The sequence below is a fragment of the Neomonachus schauinslandi genome, chromosome 4 (genome assembly GCF_002201575.2).
Source record: "Neomonachus schauinslandi chromosome 4, ASM220157v2, whole genome shotgun sequence".
NCBI lineage: Eukaryota > Metazoa > Chordata > Mammalia > Carnivora > Phocidae > Neomonachus > Neomonachus schauinslandi.
Genome location: NC_058406.1, coordinates 112,534,690 through 112,551,225, shown reverse-complemented (window position 1 = coordinate 112,551,225; position 16,536 = coordinate 112,534,690). Strand labels below are relative to the sequence as shown.

At 39.5% G+C, this 16,536-nt stretch overlaps 1 protein-coding gene across 4 annotated transcripts in view; it reads left to right on the top strand.

Moving 5' to 3' along the window:
* The first annotated feature begins 2,952 nt into the window (after window positions 1–2,952).
* LYPLA1 (lysophospholipase 1) overlaps window positions 2,953–16,536 on the top strand; it is a 30,462-nt gene continuing 16,878 nt past the window's right edge. For 3 of the 4 annotated variants that reach the window (XM_044914208.1, XM_044914209.1, XM_044914207.1), the window contains exons 1-2: window positions 2,968–3,055; window positions 4,139–4,170. In XM_044914208.1, the coding sequence (XP_044770143.1) occupies window positions 2,987–3,055; window positions 4,139–4,170 (101 nt within the window). In that variant the 5' untranslated portion in view covers window positions 2,968–2,986. Of the gene's footprint in view, window positions 3,056–4,138; window positions 4,171–16,536 lie in introns of all 4 variants that reach the window. The other variant, XM_021688158.2, reaches the window with a different exon arrangement.

Sequence of the window (16,536 nt, the reverse complement as noted above, 5' to 3'; positions counted from 1 at the left end):
TATGTGGGGGGAGGCCTCACAGAAACTATGAGAAAACTCTAAAGAGTTGGAACACCTGGCTGGCTCAGTCAATGGAACATGCAACTCTTGATCTTGCGGTCATTGAGAGCGAGCCCCACATTGGTCTTAGACATCACTTAAGGAAAAAACAAAATAAAACTCTGAAGAGGCAGTCAGACAAGGAGGCTCATGTACAATCTAAAGAAAGGGAAATAAATTTGTGGAGAAATAACAAGACGAAGGAAAAGGGTTTTGAGCTTCTAGGTGTAGTAAATTGGGAAATGTAAACTTGTGGGGGAACTAATGGAAGGTAAAACTTATTTTGCAAAGTTTGTGAAATTCCACTTTGGTTCCAACTTTCTTCTTTGTGGCCATAAAACTCCCCCAGAAGAGATTTATGGCAGTCTTTCTTTCTTTCTTCTTTCTCTCTTTCTTTCTTTCTTTTTCTTTCCTTCCTTCCTTCCTTCCTTCCTTCCTTCCTTCCTTCCTTCCTATTTTTTTTGGAAAATTTTATTTATTTATTTATTAAAGATTTTATTTATTTATTCATGAGAGACAGAGAAAGAGAGAGGCAGAGGGAGAAGCAGGCTCCCAAGGAGCAGAGAGCCCAATGCGGGACTCGATCCCAGGACGCTGGGATCATGACCTAAGCCGAAGGCAGACGCTTAACCATCTGAGCCACCCAGGCGCCCAGAAAATTTTATTTATTTAGAGCAAGAGAGCATACACATGCCAGTGTGAGCTGGGGGAGGGGCTGAGGAAGAGAGGGAATCTCAAGCAGCAGACTGTGTACTGAGCATGGAGCCCAAGACAGGGCTCAATCTCATGACCCTGATATCCTGACCTGTGCTGAAACCAAGAGTCAAACACTGAATCAATTGAGCCACCCAGGTGCCTCAGCTGTCCTCATTTCTTAGAAGTTTCTGTTCTTAGATAAAGGAAACTCATAGAGGGCTTCTTTCTTTCTCTATTGATTTTCAGTGGCCTTAACACAAAATAATCATATAACCAAATGGCATAATTTGAGGTAGTATATTCTGATCCCCTTCAATGTCATACATTTGGTAGGGCTGGTACCTTCAATTACTGTATTTCTTTTTTTAATATTCCTGGATTTTCCTGCATGTCTATTCTCCCATGTTTATGAATTTTAGACTAATTTTATAAAATTAGGAAATTTGAGTTATTAAAAAATAATTATTACAGTGTAAGTTATTGGGATTTTAATTGGGAGTACATTGTATTGGTAGTAATTCTGAGCAAATTAATAAACTTATAATAGTGCATCTTCCTATCCACTTGCTTGACTTTTTTGTATGTTGGTGGCTTCATGCTTTGCTGATATAGTTCTGATATATTCTTGCTAAGTTTTGCCTGAATATATTTTTTAAAACTTCTACTGTAAATATTTTTTTCCATTACTTATTCTAACCAGCTATTTGTAGCTAGAAAAACTATTCATTTTTGTATATTGATTTAGTAATTAGCTATATTATAGCCTAATTTTCTTGTAATTTTTAAATAGCTTTTGTTAAATTTTCCCTTTGTGTAACTGATGTGGGAAACAAAGGCAAAGAAAACAATTAAATTTCCTTACTGCCTACAGCCCATTGACAAGTCCTGGAAACAGGTATAGTGACTTTCCTCTGGGAGTTCAGCTGCCTCCATGTTAAAATTTTAGCTTAACATTATCCAACCCCCCAGGATCCTGTAAGTCTACTTTAACATATAAAAATTCCTTTGGAAATTTCCTTCATCTCTACGCCCCTTGATACATGTTAGCAATCATCTCCCAAGCATATGACCCACTGATACACATCTGAAGGGTCTCACGACTAGGGTTTTACTATACAGTAATAAATGACATTTTCCTAACAAATGATACATACTAGGGAATATGTCACGTTCACAGTAAGAATCACAGATAGTTTTTCTCTATTTATATCACAACCAAATACTTAAAAGCCTGACATAAGCACGTGTACTCCAACGTGAAATGAGTCACATTACCATTTTCAATAAATCAGCATCAACTTAACATTTCTGAATTCTCAGCACTCAAAACCACGATGTCATAAAAAACAGCACGAATAAGATTCCCCAATCCTTCAGCATTCTGGTGATCATGTGAATTAAAGTGGAGTGGGTTTTTTAAAGCCTTTTGTTCACCAACTTCCTTCCCTATCTTAGACTACTCCCTAAATATTCGTATACATCCTTTAAGTTTCTCCACTGAATTGTGACCTTCTGAAGGTCAGGGCATTTTGCCTTTAAGTGTTTCAGTCCCTTATCCCCTCCCAGATCCTACCAAGCGTTTGATATGCTTTGAGCTCCCCTCAAACCCATGACACGAAAGAGGCCCGTCCAGTCTCGTGCTTAAATCAGTACAGTGTCAATATCCGTCAGTCATAATTGTGGATCCTCGATGCAACTGTTTTCCTTTCCCGCTGAGGTTTAAAGGGGGAGGGGAATCAACCCCCAAACTCTACACCGGCATAGCCCCGAATGGAAATAAGGCAAAACCTTACGAACGAGTACACTCCGGCCTTAGGAAATAAGGGAGTATCTGGGGCTGGATACTACTGGCTTTGGGAATAATTCTTTTCACTACGGGGCCCCGAGGCCGGCAGCGTGGTGCCTGGAGCCTTCCCTAGGGTGGCCATCCGCACAGAGCACGCGCGGGCCACGGGTTACGAGGCACGAGAAGGTCAGCTCCGTTCGCTTCTCGGTCGCAGCCAATTGGGCGTAGCTGGGCATTGTGACACGCCGAGGGAAAGAGCGGCAGGGGAGGGGCAGGCTGACAGGACCCTCTGAGCGCCCGGGCGCGGAGCCGGCGCAGGGCGGCGCGGCGCCTCTTTGGCGCGCACGCGCCTCAGCGCGCGCCCGGAGGGGCGGGCCGGGACTTGCCGCTCGCACGCCCTTGGGCAGCGGCCGGGCGCCCGTTGTCCGTTTTGCTTACGACGCGCGCAGTCAGTGGAGCTGGTGTATGTGCGGCAATAACATGTCTGCCCCGCTTCCCGCCACCGTGCCCGCCGTGCGGAAAGCCACCGCTGCGGTGAGTGGCGGCGGCCAGGGTTCGGAGGGGCCCGCTCGGCCCGCTGCAGGCTACCTCCTCTGGCGCGGGGTGGCATCGCAGGCCGGTAGGCGACCGGTGGGTGGGGGCCCTCTGCCCTGCCCGGTGTGGAGGGAGTGGGGTGCGGTGGGGATGGTCGGCTCGGCCCGGGCCCGTATTGCGGCCGGGGTGGAGGATCCGCGTCCCACTCCCCGCCCCCCAAGCACCCCCCGAACCCGAGTCCTCTGCATTGCGGAGCGAGTGCGGCCCGCGGGACCCCCGGACCTCCCCCCCGCCCCCCGTCCCAGCGTGGAGGCGTTGGCGTTAGTGGAGAGGCGCCCTAACACGAGGTGACTTGATAGTATGTTTCTGTCGCGTTTGTAGATGAGAGAATCATTTTCTTACCTTGCATTCTTGTTCTAAATTAAAGAAGTTGGAAGATTGCGTGTCTCACAAAATCAGAGGTGTTTTTTTTTAAGGAAACTTGTGTATGAGGATCTCAAACTTATTTTTATCCCCCTCCCCCCCCCGCTCCTTTTTGCGATGGAAAAATTTACAGCATTTGTGAGAGATTTTCATGGTTTGACTCGAAAGAGACAAACTTTTTCTTAGAATGTGGTTGGTGATCATTTGCACTTAAGAATGTCTAACTGGTGGGCGCCTGGGTGGCTCAGTTGGTTAGGCGACTACCTTCGGCTCAGGTCATGATCCTGGAGTCCCGGGATCGAGTCCCGCATCGGGCTCCCTGCTCGGCAGGGAGTCTGCTTCTCCCTCTGACCCTCCTCCCTCTCATGCGGTCTCTCATTCTCTCTCTCTCAAATAAATAAATAAAATCTTAAAAAAAAAAAAAAAAAGAATGTCTAACTGGGACCTCCTTAAGTGCTAAAACGGCACATTAATTATCTTAGGAACTCAAGGAGAGAAGTTAAGGATTTTTGTCATTTAAGAGGTCTGGAGAGATTAATTAACTTGCTGAGGGCAGTATTCTGTAATTCTGGCATCCACCTTAACCAAAGCTTCAGTGTATAACAATTCTGTGTGGGTTTATTTTGGCATTGCTTATTAATTTTTCCTCTTCTCTTATAGGTGATTTTCCTTCATGGATTGGGAGATACAGGGTAGGTACCCTTATTAGTAACAGTAATGAAATGGGGTTATCCAACTCTATACCATGAAATGTTTATTTAAGAACTCTAGGAATGTGTAAAAGAAGATTGGTAGTCCTACTTACAGTCCAGGAATAAGATACAACCTTTTCATTTTTGAAAACTCCCAGAATTTTTCTCTCATCATCTTAAATTTCTCATTTTCAACTCATGTTTCTGGAACATGTTAAAATTGCAAACTCCTTGAGTTGCTGTGGGTATTAGATGCCAGAGATGGGTGGAATGTTGCACACAGAGACAGTTTGCAATTGAGAGCTCTCTACAGCAGTTTAAATTTCAGGGCAGGTTGAGAAGTAGTTGATTTTGATAAGGAAGTAATAGTAATGTGAGGTATACAGCATTCTGATTGAGTACTTCGATATTCCCTTAGAAGAAAAAATCAGTTGAAGTGCAGGGGAGGCCACTCGAAGATTTATTTGGAGTCTGATCAAACAAATTTTGTTGTGCTAACTTTAGATAATATGACTTATCTTTCCCTTAGGCTTTTTCTCTGTTGAGATGTTTTGTTTTTAATTTAAAGCCGTGATTATCAGAGCGCCTAGCTGGTGAGCTCAGTCCGTAGAGTGTACAGCTCTTGATCTCAGGGTTGTGAGTTCAACCCTCACATTGGGTATGGAGCAGTAACAAGCAGTGATTTTCTATTTGAAACTTGGGCAAAAGTGTTGTTACAAAATTACAGAACTGGAGGAAAACTGGGGATAAATAAATTTTGATAAAGTAGCCAAAAAACTATTATATCTTCTTTACAAGGAGGCATTGGGCTAGATTGTTAAAAGTGATTCCTAATATTCTTTAATGTCTAAGTGGAAGTATATGACATACCTTGTATGGAGTTAGGGGAAAGGTTGCAGGACTCTTTTGGCAATCAGGTAGTCCTGTGAAAATGACAGACCTAGGGGCGTCTGGGTGGCTCAGTTGGTTAAGCATCTGCCTTTGGCTCAGGTCATGATCTCGGGATCCTGGGATCGAGTCCCGCATCGGGCTCTCTGCTCTGCAGAGAGCCTGCTTCTCCCTCTCCCCCTGCCGCTCCCGCTGCTCTTCTCTCTCTCTGTCAAATAAATAAATAAAATCTTGAAAAAAAAAAAATGACAGACCTATTTCACTATTTATTTAACTAAAAAGAGACTTAGCAAAGCTCTCTTTTGCAACCAAACCCTTCTTAATGCTGAGTTAGGGCGGAACTTGCTACCCTGTAACTTTCCCATCAAGGAGATCCAGGCCTGAATAATCAGTCTAGGAGAAGCAAGCTTCAGTGTAGGAAGGTTCTTTCTGGACGCCAAATTAGCCAGATTCCGTGGACTGAAATTAAAGAGTGAACGTGATGAAGGAAATGAACAATGTGAGATTAAAAATACCAAGAGCATCCATGGCTTCTTGACTAAGAATTAAGTTTATATAAAAAATTAAAGGTGTCCAATTCTAAAAATACTTTGTGAGATAGTACTAAAGAAAAGCTGACTCGGGGTTCCTGGGTCGCTCAGTTGGTTGAGCATCTGAATCTTGATTTCCACCTCAGGTCATGATCTCAGGCTGGTGAGATGGAGCCCTGCATTGGGCTCCACACTGGGCATGGAGCCTGCTTAAGATTCTCTCCCTCTCCCTCTGCTCCCCACCCATCTTTCTCTCTTTCTCTCTCTCCCCCTCTCTTAAAAAAAAAAAAAAGGCAAGAAAAAAAGAAAAGCTGACTCTAAATTTGTTCTGTCAATACATGTTGAAATTCAGAACCAATCTGACAAGTGGCAATTTTATGTTTATATTTGTCAGGTTAACTTGGAGGATGATGGGGATTAAGTGATTCAGTTTGTTGCTATTAAAATGGACAGCTTTTGCCATTTTTTTGGTTAAGGTTCTTTTTTGTAGAACTAGCCAGGGTGTACTGTCTGGTAACTTAGGTCTTGAGGTCTGTGTCTTAGATTCCTCATGAAAAAAGTGGTGGCCAAATAAGATTGAGAGACCTGTATAATTCTATATTATCAATTCTAATATGTAATTTTCCTCATATTTTTATGTTTCTGAGATTGGTACTCATTTTACTACATGTATGTTTATTGTGGTGGTGATTTTTTTTTTCCTTAACCTATTTTTTTCAGTGGTTCCCCTCATATTCTGTCTTAGTGTCTAGGAAATATGATATGGCATATTCTCCTCTTGAAAAAACTTACAGCATATGCACTAGCATGTTTAAAGTTCTGAAAAGTTCTATTGTAAAGAAACATGACAACCAGAGTGTTCCTAATAACATGTATAATCTATGAAACTAATATTCAAATAAACATATTTTAGACTATACTGTATGGCATGAGATCACAGTTTTCCTTCTAAAGTAAAACTGGCTTTTATTAGGATTATGAAAATGTTGTATTTGTTTTGTAAAAAAATTCCAACTGTGAATATGAAAATAATTAGTTGAAGTCCTAGAACTCAGAGACACTTGTTTTTGATAGCATTTTAAAAAATTTTATTTTGAAATATTTTCAAATTTATGGAAGAGTTCCAAGAATAGAGATTCCTCAATACCTTTTACCCAGATCCACTAATCTCTTTGTTTATTGAATGTGTTACTATGTTTGCTGAAATCCTTGAGAGTAAATTGCAGTTACCTTGATTTTTCATTACCACAGTTTAGCATGCATTGACATTTTTGCAGAGGTTAAGCTAGTCCCTAAGTTTAGGTTTGTTTGCCATTTCCTCATGATTAGATTCATTAGATTAGTTTATGCATTTTTGGTACAAATACCGTATAGGCTATTTGTCCTGTTCAGGGCATCATGTCATGAGACAGATGATAGCCTTTGTCCCATTATTGATGCTAACTTGAATCACTTGATTAAGGTGGTATTTTCCAGGTTTCTCTACTGCAGTTATTCTCCCTCTGTAGTTAAAAAGCAAGTTGTAGGGAGATACTTTGAGACTTTGCAAATTGTATGTTAAACTTTTACCCAGTATTTTCAGCATCCATTGATGATTCTTGCTTGACTCAATTGTTAATATGATGTGATTTTCTAAGTCTGTCTATTAGTTTGCCCCTCCCCACTTAATACAGACTATAGATTTATGGAATGGGTTATATTCCATCATTGTTACTGTGTTTTAAAATTTTTAACTTTTTCTTTTAAAATAACTTCAAATTTGCATAAATATTGCAGAAATAGTATTTAGATCTCCTCATACCCTTTCCTATTACCCAGATGTGAAACATTTGGGCATATTGTAGAAATATTGCCTCATTACTCCATAAAATTTTATTTTATTTTACTTATTTTTTTTTTTAAGATTTTATTTATTTATTCATGAGAGACAGAGAGAGAGGCAGAGGGAGAAGCAGGCTCCCAAGGAGCAGGGAGCCCGATGCGGAACTCGATCCCAGAACCCTGGGATCATGACCTGAGCCGAAGGCAGACGCTTAACCATCTGAGCCACCCAGGCGCCCACTCCATAAAATTTTAGTGTGTGTTTTGTAAGCACAAGGACATTCTCCATGACCACTATCATCAGATTTCTTGGTTCTGTCACATTTTCTTGGTTTGACCCAATCATGTCCTTTATGTGCCCAGGATCCAAACCAGGATCACACGTTGCATTTAGTTATCTTTCGTGGCCTTAGTCTCCTTCAGTCTAGAGCAGTCTTTCCTTGTCTTTAATGACCTTGAGACTTTTTGAGAATACAGGCCAATTACTTTGTAGACTTTCCCTCAGTTTGGGTTTGTGTGATGTCTCCTTCTGACTTAAGCCTTTTTGACAGGAATATCACAGAGATGTTGCCGTGTTCCTCTCAGAGGATTGTATCAGGTGCACACTGTGTTGATTTTTGTTCCTTTTACTGGTGATGTTACATTTTTTCACCTGGTTAAGATGGTGTTTGCCCTGTTTCTCCACAGTAAAATAAATAAGGGTATTTACTTAAAAATATTTTGTGGGGAGATGCTTTGATATTATGAAAACATGTTTTTCACCAAATTTTCACCCATAGATTTAGCGTCCATTAATTATTTTTATCTGTATCTATTATTGTGATAGTTCCAGATAATCTTTTTTAAAAATCCTTCATTCTAGATTTATTCATTGGCCACTCTCCCTTCTCCCTTATTTATTATGTATGTATGTATTCATTTATTCATTTTAAAGTGTCAAATCAGGACAGACTCTTGGATTGCTCTTTTACTCTGAGGGTTACAAATTGTTAAATCTGTCATATTTTTGATGGTCACATCATCCTACACTTGGCTATCAGAAGCCCCTCCAAGCTGCTCTTATGTCTTTGAGACATGCCCCATCATTCCTTGAGCACTTTCTTGCTTTCTGGTGCAGCGAGATCTGTTCCGGATCATCTTATGTTTTTTCTGCTTCAGTCCTGGGACTCAGCCTTTTTTTTTCAAGAGCCCCGGTTCCTTTTAGTAGAGAATATTTAGGAACCAAGATCTGAGTGCTTTATGTGCTTATTGCTAGAATCATTACTTCTAGATCCTTTCAGTGGACAGAGCCGGGAGTGTAGCTACATTAACATACATGTGTAGATACACATCTATATCAATTTTGATATCTACATATATTAAAATTAGGAGGTGTATACTGATTCCTCCAGTTCCACTCAGCACCAGTGGGTTTATTCTAGCCTTCCCCCTTTCTGTATTTGTAATTCTATCAGAAACCTGGCTTCTGTTCTGGCAGTTCTGGCCAGTAGTGCACTTTGGCATTGCCCCCCAACTTACCCCCCTCCCAGCTGAATGTGACACCTGAAAGCTCAGTTCCAGTTAAGGGGAGCGGGAAGGAGAAAAGGCGAGGTGGAAGGGTTGGCCCTCTTCATGTAAACTTACCCTTCCCTTCATATATTCTAGGAGTTACTGGTCTGTGTTACCAATCTATGTGAGATTTTTCTAGGCTGTGGAGATTGTAAAGCTTAGAAGAGAAAGTTTCATAAGAAAAAAAAAAGACTAAAAAACACCAAAAGTTTCAAAGACAGAAACTGGTTAAGTAGATTAAACCTTACTGAGAGGGGTGCCTGGGTGGCTCAGTCGTTAAGCATCTGCCTTCAGCTCAGGTTATGATCCCAGGGCCCTGGGATCGAGCCCTGCATCGGGCTCCCTGCTCGGCGGGAAGCCTGCTTCTCCCTCTCCCACTCCCCCTGCTTGTGTTCCCTCTCTCGCTGTGTCTTTCTCTGTCAAATAAATAAATAAAATCTTTAAAAAAAAAATTAAAAAACCTTACTGAGAGATCAAATAGAGGATTGAAAATAATATTGAATTGGCAACATGGGTATATTTTATGACTTCATTTGCAAGTCCTTCTATAATCAAGAACTAAGAATTATAGGATGTGATTTGGGGATCATTTAGGTATAAGGACTAGGGAACTGTTCAACTAGTTTAGGCAAAAAGCGATATTTGTGGAAGGATACAAGGATAGCTCTCTTGTATATAAACTCCATGAAGGAAAAGATTTTTTTTTTTAATTTCCTTCATATATAATTCACATGCTATAAAACTGACCTGAGAACACAGATATTTTCTATTTAACTTAATGCTGCATCCCCAGGGCTTGGACAGTACTGGATATGTAGAACAACTAAGTATCTGTTGAGTAAATAAATGAATGAATGAGGAATTCATGGGGAAAACATATAATGGGAATTAGTCACCAAGTATATTAGTTTCCTAGGGCTGCCATAGTAAAAAAAACATAAACTAGATGGCTTCAAGCAACAGAAATTTATTCTCCCAGTTAAATAGGCTAGCAGTCCCAAATCAAGGTGTCAGAAAGACTATATGCACTCCCTCCAAAGGCTCTAGGGGAGAATCCTTTGCCTCTTCCAGGTTTAATGGCTCCTGGCATTCCTCGGCTTGTGGCAGTATACTTCCAATCTCTGCCTCCCTCTTCACATGAAGAAATTTTGCCATTTATCTGGGTTCTCTCATTTCTTTTTTTTTCTCTCTCATTTCTAATAAGGACACCAGTTACTAGATTTAGGACCCATCCTAATCCTAGCAAATCTCATCTTAATCCTTAACAGATTACATCTGCAAAGAGCCTCTTTCCAAATAAGATCACATTCTGAGGTTCCAGGTGGACATGAATCTTGTGGGGACTATCTAATCAACTACACCAAAGCTATTCTCTCTGCCTTTTGTGCCTTTGTGGTCTCTCACTTTTCCTTCTTTCTATATATTTGCAGTTTTCTCTGCTGACACACTTTCCTTATCACCCCAAAATGGGCCACCCCAGCTCTGACTTTATATCACCCCTAGTTCTGGTGTTCATTTAAGAATCTGACCCATCTTCAGGGCACCTGGGTGGTTCAGTTGGTTAAGCGACTGCCTTCGGCTCAGGTCATGATCCTGGAGTCCCAGGATCAAGTCCCGCATCTGGCTCCCTGCTCAGCAGGGAGTCTGCTTCTCCCTCTGACCCTCCCCCTTCTCATGCTCTCTCTCTATCTCATTCTCTCTCAAATAAATAAATAAAATCTTTAAAAAAAAAAAAAAAAGAATCTGACCCATCTTGGATGCCTGTGTGGCTCAGTTGTTAAGCGTCCTTCTTCTGCTCAGGTCATGATCCCAGGGTCCTGGGATTGAGTCCTGTATTGGGCTCCCTGCTCTGCAGGGAGTCTGCTTCTCCTTCTGCCCCTCCTCCCCCTCGTTCTCTCAATCTCTCTCTCTCTCAAATAAATAAATCTTAAAAAAAAAAAAAAAGAATCTTACCCATCTTGGGTCATTTTGCTCTTAGCCAGGTAGTTGGTAAGACTCATTAGGACAGGTAGGGGAGATTCCATGACAGTGATATGCTACTGGGACACAGATGGTGATGAGTTGTGTTTCTTGTGGAATCTTTGAGTTTTTAGTTCCACAGCATATTACTTTGGAGTAGTGAACGTAATAAAAATAGACTTTAGTTACTTTGTAGTCTTTTTCTAAAAGCACAACTGAGAAGTAAAATAGAGTGGATTTGTAGTATTTTTGGGGATATGCCTTGAAATTCACTTTTTGAACCCATAAAACCTTTGTGTGTGTGTGTGTCTGTTTCGTTTTCTTTTTCTGTTTCTAATAATTAAGTGAAATATATTCTCATTGATGTAGGTTTCTGAACACTAGATTCCTTTTACTGAAGCTTTGTGTAGACTTTTTAAATCGTGAGGTGTCCACTGACTTTGACAATTATCAAAAGGACAAGTTGGCCATATTTTGTATAATTCAGTTATAGTCAAAGATTTTTATACTCTGTGGGGAGCTTTGAAATCATCCAGTGCGACCAGCACAAATTATGGATGGGAAAACTGCGGACTGAAAAGACATTGATTCTCATACTGTAGCATGCAAAAAAGTCACCTGGAAGGCTTGATTATTGGTCCCCACCACCAGAGTTTCTGATTCAGTGGGTCTGGGATGGGGCCCAGGAATTTGCATTTCTAACAAGTTCCCAGATGATACTACTGGTCCGGGGGCCACACTTTTAAAAGCCACTAGACTGAACTGTCTGAGACCATACTTCTAGATAAAGGCACAGTTGGGACTAGAACTCAAGATTCCTATTCCTTTTTCTTATATAAGAGTTCTTAGTATTTTTTTGTAGAAGAGTAGTTGGCAAACAGTAGGCAGCAGTTCAATTCTGGCCTGCCACTTTTTAGAAACTTATTTAATGTTATTTATTGATATATAATTCACATCCATAAAAGTCAACCCTTTTAAAGTGAACAATTCCATAGTTTTTAGTATATTTACAAAGTTGTGGAACCATCACTACTTGTTAATTCCAGAATATTTCAACATCCCAAAAAGAAATGGCATACCCGTTAGCAGATACTCCTCGTTCCCTTCACAGGCAACCACTAATCTCCTTTCAGTTTCTATGGATTTGCCTGTTCTGGGTATTTCATATAAATGGAATCAGATGATATATGCTCTTTTCTGTCTAAATTCTTTCACATAGCATGTTTCTCAGGTTCATTCATGTTGTAATGTGTACCAGTACTTTATTACTTTTATTGCCAAATAATATTCTGTGGAGGGATATCCATGTATTGATCTTATGGATATACCATGTTTCTTTAATTCATCAGTTGATGAACATTTGAATTGTTTCCACTTTTTGACTGTTAGGAGTAGTGCTACTCTGAACATCCTTTTGCAAGATTTTACATAAACATAGGCTTTCAGTTCACTTGAATAATTGCTGAGTCAGTGGTAACTGTTTAACCCTTTGAGGAACTCCCAGACTGTTGTCCCCGTGGCCGTACCATTTTACATTTCTACCAACAGTGTATGAGGGTTCTGATTTCTCCAGATTCTCACCAATATTTGTTATTATCTTTCTTTTTGAAGAAAATGATTGACTACCTAATGACTAATCATGTTGATCATCTTTTCATGTGCTTATTAGTGATTTATATATCTTCATTAGAGAAATATCTGTTCAATACCTTTGCCCATTTTTATTTTATTTATTTTTTTTAAAGATTTTATTTATTTATTTGACAGAGAGAGCGAGAGAAGGGAGCACAAGCAGGGGGAGTGGGAGAGGGAGAAGCAGGCTCCCCGCTGAGCAAAGAGCTCGACACGGGGCTCTATCCCAGGACTCTGGGATCATGACCTGAGCTAAAGGCAAAAGCTTAACCATCTGAGCCACCCAGGCACCCCAAAGCACAACAGTTTTTAATCCTGATGAGTTCCATTTTATCTTTTTTTCTTTAGTTGCTTGTGCTTTTGGTGTTATTATCTAAGAAATCATTCCATATCATTGGTACCAAGCTTCCCCAGTTGTTAATCTTTTACTACATTGTGTATTTGTGCATGCACTCAAGGTCTTTGTCTGTCTCCATAAGTGTATGTATATACATATACTCATTACCTAGTGATCAAAGTCTTTTTTTTTTTTAATTCTTTGACATCAGCCCGAAGCATGATTTTCCATCATCTCTAAATACTCTGGTGTTTCCCATACATGAGGATACTGTACATGACCAGCATACAACACTCCAAAGTAGGAAATCAGCATTGATCCAACACTACCATCCAGTCCAAAGAATCCATTCAAATTTTGCCAGCTTTCCCAATTATGTGTTTCCTTCCTGATCCAAGATCCTTTCCAGTAATTTGTGTTTCATTATGAAATAGTTTATTAGCCTCTCATATCCTTTATATTTTTAAAATGTGGAGCCTTACCTCTGTACATTCTGTAGAATGACTGTCAGCTTAGGTTTAATGTCTCCTCATGACTGGACTCAGGTCATTTATTCCTTTTTAATTCTTTTGGTAATAGTTTCATTGGGATATAATTTGATTACCACACCATTCACCCATTTGAATTCTGCAGTTAAGTCTTTAATGTATTCACAAAGCTGTGCAACCATTTTTATCCCTCCAAAAGGAAACCCTGTACTCTTTTTTACCCCCACATCCCCCTTACTCGCAACCCTAGATAATCACTAATCTACTTTCTATCTCTGTATATTGACCTATCCTGGACATTTCATATAAATGGAATCATATAATATATGGCCTTTTGTAATTGGCTTTCTTTACTTAACATAATGTTGTTAAAGTTCATCCATGTTGTAATATATATTAGTACTTCATTTCTTTTTATTGTTCATCATATTCCTTTGAGTAGAATTGCTGGGGCATATGGTAACTCCATGTTACTAGCAGTATATGAAAATTCTGGTTTCTCCCCATCCTCATGAGCACTTACTGTCTTTTTGATTATAGCCATCCTAGTGGGTGTAAAGTGGTATCTCATTGTGGTTTTATTTGCATTTATGTAATGACTAATAATGTTGAGCATCCTTTCCTGACCACGTTGGCCATTTGTGTATCTTTGGAGAAATGTCTGTTCAGGTCCTTTACCTATTTATTTTTAGGTTGTCTTTTTGTTTGTGCGTTTTAAGAGTTCTTTATATGTTATGTATACTAGACCCTTATTGAATATGGTTTGCAAATAATTTTCCACTCTGTAGTTTGTCTTTTCACTTTCTTCATAGTGCCCTCTGAAGCATAATAGTTTTTAATTTTGATGATTAAATTTCTTTGTTGTTTGTGCTTTTGGTATCTAAGAAACCATGGCCAAATCCAATATCACAAGATTTTCATATATTTTCTTCTAGGAGTTTTATAGTTTTATCTCTTACATTTAAGTCTTTGCTATATTTTGAGCTAATTTTTGTGTATGGTGTGAGGTAGAAGTCCAACTTCATCCTGTTATATCCCAGCTACTTCTGTTGAAAATATTATTCCTTCCCCATTGATTTTTTTGGAGGCACCCTTTTCAGAGATAAGTTAATCATAAATGGAGGGTTTATTTTTGTATTTTCAAATCTGTTGATTTGTAGGTCTTTCCTTATTTCAGTACCACTCTGTCTTTATTACTATTGCTTTGTAGTAACTTTCGAAATTGGGAAGTGTGAGTCCTCCAGCATTACTCTCTTTTAAGATTGTTTTGACCTCTTCTGGGTCTCTTATATGTCCAGCTGAATTTTAGATTTGGTTTGTCAATTTCTGCAAAGGCAGCTGTGATTCTCATAGAGATTGCATTGACTCTATATCAGTTTGGGAGTACTGCCACCTTAAGAATATTAAGTCTTGGGCGCCTGGTGGCTCAGTTGATTGAGTAGCCAACTTTTGATTTCTGCTCAGGTCATGATCTCAGGGTCGTGAGATGAGCCCCTTGTTGGGCTCCACACTCAGCAGGGAATCTGCTTGAAGATTCTCTCCCTCTGCCCTTCCCGCCACTTGCGCACACTCTTTTTCTCTAAAATAAATAAATAAATGTTTAAAAAGAAGAATATTAAGTCTTTTGGTCCGTGAACATGGGATGTCCATTTATATAGGTCTTCTTTAATTTCTTTCAACATTTTTGTAGTTTTCCTAATGAAGTCTCATATATATATATCTCATGTATCTATATACACACATAAAGACACACACATGAACTCACATATAAACACACATGTACACATGCAAAGCACATATACAACTCTAGAATAGTGCCTGGCTCACAGCTAGTGTTATATAAGTGTTAAAATTACTTCTCTGTTATTAATTTTTCTATATGTCTTTAACATTTTGGGGAAGGTGGATTAAAATAGAGAAATAATAGAAAATCATTTAATGTTTATTTAATTACTAAAAAAGATTTGTTTAGATTTATTTTATTTATTTATTTATTTTTAATTTTATTATGTTATGTTAGTCACCATACAGTACATCATTAGTTTTTGATGTGGTGATCCACGATCCATTGTTTTCGTATAACACCCAGTGCTCTATGCAGTACATGCCCTCCTTAATACCCATCACCGGGCTAACCAATCCTCCCTCCCCCCTCCCCCCTAAAACCCTGTTTGTCTCTCAGATTTGTTTATTTTAGAGAGAGAGTGTGCGTGTGCGTGTGTGAGTGGGGAAAGGGGCAGAGGGAAGAGAATCTTCAAGCAGACTCCTCACTGAGCACGGAGCCCGTCACAGGGCTTGATCCCACAGCCCATGAGATCATGACCTGAGCCAGAACCAAGAGTCTGATGCTAACTGACTGAGCCACCCAGGTACCACGTTATTTATTTAATTTTAATTAATTTTAAATTGTAAGGTTTTTTAAATATTTAATTATTTTTAAAACTTAAATAGACTCCATGCCCAACATGGGGCTTGAACTCACGACCAGTAGAGGTCACATCCTCTACCAACTGAGCCAGCCAGGCACCCTTTAAGTTACCTTTACTTTATCCTTTAATAGAAGTAACATGTAGGGGATCCTAGGTGGCTCAGTCGGTTAAGCAGCTGACTCTTGATTTCTGCCCAGGTCATGATCTCAGGGTCGTGGGATCGACCTCCGTGTTGGCTCTGTGCTGGGCGTGGAGTCTGCCTAAGATTCTTTTTCTCCCTCTCCCTCTGCCCCCGCCCCCCCAAAAATAAAAAAATAAAAAAAAAATAACATGTGAAAAGTATCGGTTTTAATGTCAAGTGTAAACAAGCAGGAAACTATGTATGTATAGTGTCCCATTTTTGTAAAATCTATATCTGTTTCTTAAGTGATATACATGAAAAAATTGGGAGGGAATACATCAGAAGATGAACTGCTTATTTCTACCTTGAAGGATTATCATGATTTTCAGTTTTTCTAGTATTCCATTTTGAACATGTATATGTACATAATACACACAAGTAAACAATATTAAATAAAGTTATTTTTAGTAGTACAGTAAGCATGTAGTTTATTTATATTTATTAGCATATAGAGTTTAAGATAACTGATTTACTCCTGAGGCAACTTTTATCATTATATGAGAATTCACATTATGTGAATTCTATTATCTGTCTTGCCTACTTTGTTAGGCAT